The sequence below is a fragment of the Scophthalmus maximus genome, chromosome 8 (assembly GCF_022379125.1).
Source record: "Scophthalmus maximus strain ysfricsl-2021 chromosome 8, ASM2237912v1, whole genome shotgun sequence".
In the NCBI taxonomy this organism is placed as follows: Eukaryota; Metazoa; Chordata; class Actinopteri; order Pleuronectiformes; family Scophthalmidae; genus Scophthalmus; species Scophthalmus maximus.
Window position 1 is genome coordinate 14,647,501 of NC_061522.1, and position 7,035 is coordinate 14,654,535.

Below are 7,035 nucleotides of genomic sequence, written 5' to 3' on the forward strand. Positions count from 1 at the left end.
AACAGCCCTTCTGTGCTCTGTTTGTGTCTGTTCATTGGTCTGTCTGCATCACTGTGTTCGTCTGTCCTTTGTGTGTCTGTGTGAAAAAAAATTTCCAGGGAGATCTCAGTGGAGAAGTTGAGTCTGGACAGCGACTCTCCGATAAGAGGCGATTACAAGAGAGACACGGACACACACACTCCGGTGAGACAGACAGAGACAGAGGAGGCCCAGGAGATGGGGGAGGTGTGTGTGAAGGGGGTTGGGTCTTGTAGTAAATCTACTCCGTTTGCTATGGTACAACGAAAATACTTCTTTTGAAATGAAATGAAAGGCCCAAGCCTTGACCAACAAGCAAAGAAACAAGTAACTATTTGTTTTTAACTTATTGATCAGTGATGAACATAATAATCTATAATCCAGGCCATAATATTAACAACTGTTAAGTATAGGCAGCAGACGTGTTGTGGATTGTTACACTCAATTTCCTCTGTGAGACGCTTGTATAACAGAGCAGGTGTGGTCGTCTGTGACCAGTGCACTTGACCACAGTGTCCTCAGACACTGTGCTGCACTTGGGTCCAAACAGTCAGGTTATAAATGCAGAGCGGTGACAAAGAGTGAAACGGTGAATGTGCTGTCTGTCTGTCACATCCGAGCTTTTGTCGTAAAAACCGTGTCCCTCTTCTTCCATCTTGTGTCCTTTCATCTCTCTGTGTCCTTTCCTTTATGTCTCTTTCCTGGCATGTCCCCCACCAGGACCGACTGCCAGTCATTGAGCCCTTCTCCCCACCAGACCTCACCCCTGAGTGCCCTGTCCGAACCCCGCCTGCTGGCAGGTACACACTCACACACAGTCACAATGTGCCCACATGATGTGTATGTACTATGTGTATTCTATTTTTCTTACATGGCACATGTAAGAAAAATAAACAATGTCTGACCTCCTTGCAGTAGATGCTCCAGTTTCAGGGTCCTGGTATTGTTCATATTCAAACGGTCCCACTGACATGGTTTTACTAAGACACTTAATAGAACAGAGCCATTCTTGATGTTATTAGCAACACCTCTGCTTTTCATACACATAAATTGTTCTTCTCTCTATCCTTTTGCATGAGATTGTTAGATTTAAACACTTCAGTATTTATTCTGGAGTACTCCATCCACACTCAGTTCCCATTCCTCCCATGACAAATGGGTCAGTCAATATGATTTGATTTTAATAATCGTAAAAAAAAATCCTGTTTACTATTATTGTCTGTCCCCAGTAAGCAGAGGAAAGGTCCTCTGTCTCTACAGGACTTCAGGCTGATCGCAGTGTTGGGCAGAGGACATTTTGGGAAGGTAAGGTTACATAATAGGGCTTTAAAAAAAAAAAAATTCTGAGTCGGTATAGAGGCAAAGAAAAAAGCAAGAGAGTTGTTCAATTTAAGATCCTAAGTATGTGCACAAATGTATTTACCTAATGTCACAAAACACAAAAAGATTTTAACTGGCAGCTGAGATATATCTAAAACATGAGGAAATATCAGAAAGTGACCTGTTAATTGGGTCATAATTAAAAAAGAATGCTCATAAGAAAGTGTGTAAGAAGCTTTTGTTCTTCATGCCATTGTGCCTTAATTGAGCATATTTTCCTGCATTTAATGGCTTCCTTCCTTTTTGGTGTGAAACTTTAACTTCACATGGAAAGTGACACGACTGCAGGTGCTTGAAAATCTGAATATACTGAAAGAAAGTTAGGGTGTAAATTATGTAATTCAGACCTTTTTGAAACATCTTGATATATTTAAAAAGCCTTATCATTAAACCCGTAATCAATTTTGTTTTTGCTGCTTGTGTATGTGTGTTTCTCTAGGTGTTGTTGTCAGAGTACAAGAAGACAGGCACGATGTACGCCATCAAAGCCCTGAAGAAAGGCGATATCGTAGCCCGGGATGAGGTGGAAAGGTTTGTGTTGCTACGTTTATTACTCTGCGTGTTCCTGTTCCTCTACTGTATTTCACTGTAATAAATCTGTGTTGCCGTGTCTTGAATCACCATGATTACAGTTAATCTGTGGGCTGAGTGTGGGTGTCATTGACCAGTTAACAATTTCTGAATATATGTAAATGTGTCTCATTTTTACCTCTGCTCCTTTTCCTCTCCTCTCTTCATTCTCTCTGCTCCCATTTCATTCTACTTTCCTCCCTGCACCTCCTGTTTCTATCTCTGCCCTCCATCTCTACTCCCCTCCTTCTCTTGTTCACTCTCTTTTGCCTCTTCATCCCCCTCCTCCCCCTTTCCCCCTTTCCGTCTTTCTTCTCCTCAACCCTCCAGTCTGATGTGCGAGAAGCGCATCTTCGAGGTCGTGAACTTGTCGCACCACCCCTTCCTGGTCAACCTGTTTGCGTGTTTCCAGACCTCAGAGCATGTGTGTTTTGTAATGGAGTACACAGCAGGAGGCGACCTAATGATGCACATCCACACTGACGTCTTCACGGAGCCACGAGCCGTGTACGTAACTGACTTGATCATCGGAGGTTTTTTAGATTTATTTGTAAGTTACTGTTTGTTTGCATATTCCAAAAATAAAGGCTCCTACTCACGTCTCATATTAGGAAAAATAGTACACAAACTCACACCCTGAAAATGACTCACAGTAAAAATTGATTGTTGGTGAAATGGTTGTTTTGAATAAATACATATTTTATATACAGTCCCAAAATATCTACTTTTTCCTTCACTTTGAGGGTCATATTTAAAAGTTATGTTGTCTTGGACTGCAGAACATCACACTGCAAACCTTTGCATTTTTATAATTTGTCTGTTGTATCTTGTACATTCAATACATTTAATAAGCTCTTGACTATAGCAGCAGTTCTAGTAGTGTGTCGGTTATTGTTCTACAACCAGGGAGGCAGTGCCCCTCAGCTGTGGAGCAGCTGGCACGCAGCTGTTTGTCCGCCCTCACACAGTAGTTCTGCTTGTGGTCGCCAGTGGTCTGGAAGCAGAGTTATTGTTATTTGTTATGTGGCTCGAATTTTTTCCTCTCCTTTAGAGCAGCTGTATGATAATGTTTCTTTGGTTTGATCTCAGGTTTTATGCAGCCTGCGTGGTTCTCGGACTTCAGTTCCTTCATGACCATAAGATTGTGTACAGGTGAGTAGTATACACACAACTACATCTACAAGAAGGAGACACCGACCCACTCAAATGTTAAATTGTGTCCAGCTCCATCAAGCTCCGCATTTCTTTTCATTTTAAAAGTCTAAAAAAAATCAAAAGAGTTCATCTGAAAAGGAAGTTTCCATTAATAATCTGTGAAAGAAAAGTATGCCTTGAGCAACATTTGCATTCTCACATTCAGCCCCTCTGTCAAAGTGTAGGAACATGTCAGGACTTCAGTGTGTGTGTGTCTGAAAGCAGCTTGATTCTCACCCACATCTTTTCTCCTTCTGTCTCTTCCAGAGACCTCAAGCTTGACAACCTGCTGCTTGACACAGATGGCTATGTGAAGATCGCAGACTTCGGACTGTGTAAAGAAGGTGGATATGGGTGACACTGATGGACAAACTGTCTGAGTTCAGTTTGTGTCTGCCACAATTTCACCTTTATCTGCCTCTGTCTGCAGGAATGGGTTACGGGGACCGAACCAGCACCTTCTGTGGGACTCCAGAGTTTTTGGCCCCAGAGGTCCTAACGGATACGTCCTACACCAGAGCAGTAGACTGGTGGGGCCTGGGGGTCCTCATCTATGAAATGTTGGTTGGGGAGGTGAGAACTAATTCACAAACAGTGACCATTCGGCCAATTGCTAACCAAATGTTCACAAACTTGTGAGGATGACATCACCTTTATCTGATATTGCGCTGTGCTTTCATAGCAGAGACTGTAGCTGAGACAGTGAAGGATGTGTTAGATCATGTATAGATTTTTCCTATAACTGTAAATTTATGTTGACCCAGTGATCTAAGAGTTAGGTCATCAGTAGTAATCAAACGTGCTGAATTTCTTTGTATTCCCACACACCAAAGAGTACAAAGAAGATCGGAATTGTTTTCCATGCTGGAGTGTATCTAAGAATGGTCGAGTCTCTAAACGCCACGAGATGTTCACTGTGGTTTACACACTGGTTTGTGACTTTAAAAACTCTACAGTGGATTTGATTGAGTTAAGTGTACTTTTTGTGCATCCTCTTGCACGCGTGTGTAGTCTCCGTTCCCAGGAGATGATGAGGAGGAGGTGTTTGACAGCATTGTGAATGATGAAGTCCGTTACCCGCGCTTCCTCTCCACTGAGGCTATCGGCATCATGAGGAGGGTGAGAATACACACATAACTACACAGCACAGTCGTGGCAAAACACTTACTCACTAGTTGTAGTTGACAAACAGACAAATCTGTAACATCCCTCAATCATTTTTTTATTATTTATTCTTACACTTGTGATTTCATGAGCAGCTGTTAAGGAGGAACCCAGAGAGAAGACTGGGCTCTGGTGAGAAGGATGCAGAGGAGGTGAAGAAGCAACCATTTTTCAGAGTAAGTACAGTTATATTGCTGTTTTTTATATAGATGAGGAAGAGCAATTGTGAACATTCAAACTGTGCAAGAAATACCTTTTAAAAAGCACTTATATATGGAAATATATGCAGAACTAAGAAAGATCAGTAGATTCTGAATCCAGCATCTCCCGTCTGGTTTTTCTCCATCTCCCTCCAGAATGTGGATTGGGAGGCATTGCTGCAAAGAAAGGCGCCCCCTCCCTTCGTCCCCTCCATCGGCGGCAAAGAAGACGTCAGTAACTTTGATGAGGAGTTCACCGCTGAACCTCCGACCCTCACGCCTCCACGCGAGCCCCGCGTGCTCTCCCGCAAAGACCAGGACAGCTTCCGGGACTTCGACTATGTCTCCGACCTCTGCTAGTGGACTGTCGACTCACAGACCTTGAGGAATGTTCGATTTTTGGGGGGGTGGAGGGTGGTGGGGGTGGTCAGTCGGAGCGGAGCGACGGTCACCAGTGACTGTCCATTGACTGTTTGGCTGCCATTAATTACACTGTGAATGAATGTGGCGTAGACCGAAAGAATTCGGTCTGTGTTTTGTGAATCTGAAGGGTTTTAATGCTGGGACCGATAGTTGATGGGGTTAAATGTTCTGTCACAAACGAAGGAAGAACAAAGACCCCCCTCTACAATCATTGTACAACACACCAGTGACTTGTGTATCTTGCAAATATTATCCTAAAACCTGCCTCCTCCCACCCTCGTGCGTGTCAGTGTCGTCACCTGTGCAGCTGCGAGAGGACGAGCTCTTTGTACTGTTGACTGTTTGGAGGTCGCCCGGTGGCCTCTCATTACAATGCCTTACATTTGTACTTGTGTTTTATCCACAGAGAAGCGTTTCGTTTTAATTTGTGGAAGAGTGATAACGACGTGCTGAAGAAAAATACGCTCAACTAAAAGAGGATTCACTTGTCATAGTGGAATTAGAGACTTTTAGAATAAATTTTTACTTGAGCTTTTCCAGCAGTCGTATGATGATGATCGTCAGTCGTGCTGACTGATACTTGCCGTATTATGAGTTAATTATGGGGTAAAGAACCACTCACTGTGTTACAGTGGACTCATCATGGGGCATCATATATGATGACTGTCAATGCATTGTTCAATACCCTGCATTTACTCAATGTGTGTTTTTCTTTTTGGATATTTGGGTATTATACATAATTTGATATAAACATGTGTAGCAAACACAAACACACACACGACCATCAGCATAAAAGCTAAGTGGCAAGCATGTTGTTTAATGTTTTTTAATTGAAAAAAAATAACTGAACACTAAGATTTGATGAAAAAGTGAGAGATTGTCCATTTATGGGTTTGAGACATGTTCATCCTGTCATCTAGATGCTTTACGAGTTTTATGAATATGAAGTAATTTCCTTCCAAGACATTAACATCAGACTTTAAGCTCATGTAACACTGGCTTTTGATTTTAATGTCTGTTTTTAAGAATTCAAGCCAGCCACAGGTTGAAATCTACCCACTGTGGTGACTGCAGGGTTTGGTTTTCATCATGGTGATTAAATCATCTTTCTTTTAACCGAAAAGGATTTAGATGTTAGCACTGTTTGAAAATCTGGGAGGTGTCACAAGCAAAAGAAACCTCACCAGCCACTTTTCCACAGCAGAATGAATGAGAGGGCTCGCTGCTCGGCAATACATTTCTCAATGAACTCTATCATTAGATGGAAACGGGCTGATAAGTGTTGGAAACATATGAGCCAGTGGTATATACACATTTTACCATTTCTGAGTACAGGAGATGTTTGTTACCAAGCTGGTATAGTGGTGTAGATGCTACCAATCGTGTGTATGACAATACAAAAACATGTGAGAGTATGAGAGGACTTATTTTATAAAGAAAACATGGAGTGAAACCTGTTAATTGTTGTTCTGTCCATGCAAGTGTGCATTCAAGTACAGAAACTGGAAACAGAAGTAAAGAAGATTGCAATAACACCTCGAATGCATTTCAGTAAATCATAAAAAAAACTACATAAAGTGTCCATTTGTGTGTCTTTACAAATACATTTTACTGCATCATTTTGAATGAATGGATCTGGATCCAGTTTGGTAACTGACCTGCTTTTGTTTTCAATTGTGGATTTTCAAAAAATTGCTTGGTGCATAAAATAATGAAAAATGTTCATCAAAACTTGCTGGAGCCAGCCGAGGGTGGCATCTATTCTAAGTGCTTTGGTCCAGATTTATAATTTATAATTATAGATTTATAATTATATAAAACAGCAAAAATATAGAAACATTGAAGGTCAAATCATCAAGTATCTGGCAATCATGTTTATTGAACAATTATTAAAACTGACACTTACTAATTTTCTACCGATTGACTAAAAGTTTCATTTCTGTGATCATGAAAAATCATAACAGCTATAGCTTTCAAACCTGCGTGACACCAGGGGATACTGTGTTGGATACACACTCAATGTCATACTTATGTGTGTGACATTTGTACACAGTCAAATGACACAGTGCTTCAGTAATCATCTAAA

At 41.4% G+C, this 7,035-nt stretch overlaps 1 protein-coding gene across 3 annotated transcripts in view; it reads left to right on the forward strand.

The window, feature by feature from the left end:
- The window catches only part of pkn1a (protein kinase N1a), a 40,068-nt gene extending 33,548 nt beyond the window's left edge, over window positions 1–6,520 (forward strand). For 2 of the 3 annotated variants that reach the window (XM_035636004.2, XM_035636003.1), the window contains exons 13-23: window positions 99–225; window positions 739–818; window positions 1,248–1,323; window positions 1,838–1,929; window positions 2,299–2,475; window positions 3,058–3,120; window positions 3,430–3,506; window positions 3,593–3,735; window positions 4,174–4,281; window positions 4,422–4,502; window positions 4,683–6,520. In XM_035636004.2, coding sequence (XP_035491897.1) covers window positions 99–225; window positions 739–818; window positions 1,248–1,323; window positions 1,838–1,929; window positions 2,299–2,475; window positions 3,058–3,120; window positions 3,430–3,506; window positions 3,593–3,735; window positions 4,174–4,281; window positions 4,422–4,502; window positions 4,683–4,886 — 1,228 coding nt within the window. In that variant the 3' untranslated portion in view covers window positions 4,887–6,520. The remainder of the gene's footprint in view (window positions 1–98; window positions 226–738; window positions 819–1,247; window positions 1,324–1,837; window positions 1,930–2,298; window positions 2,476–3,057; window positions 3,121–3,429; window positions 3,507–3,592; window positions 3,736–4,173; window positions 4,282–4,421; window positions 4,503–4,682) is intronic. The other variant, XM_035636005.1, reaches the window with a different exon arrangement.
- Window positions 6,521–7,035: the final 515 nt, after the last annotated feature.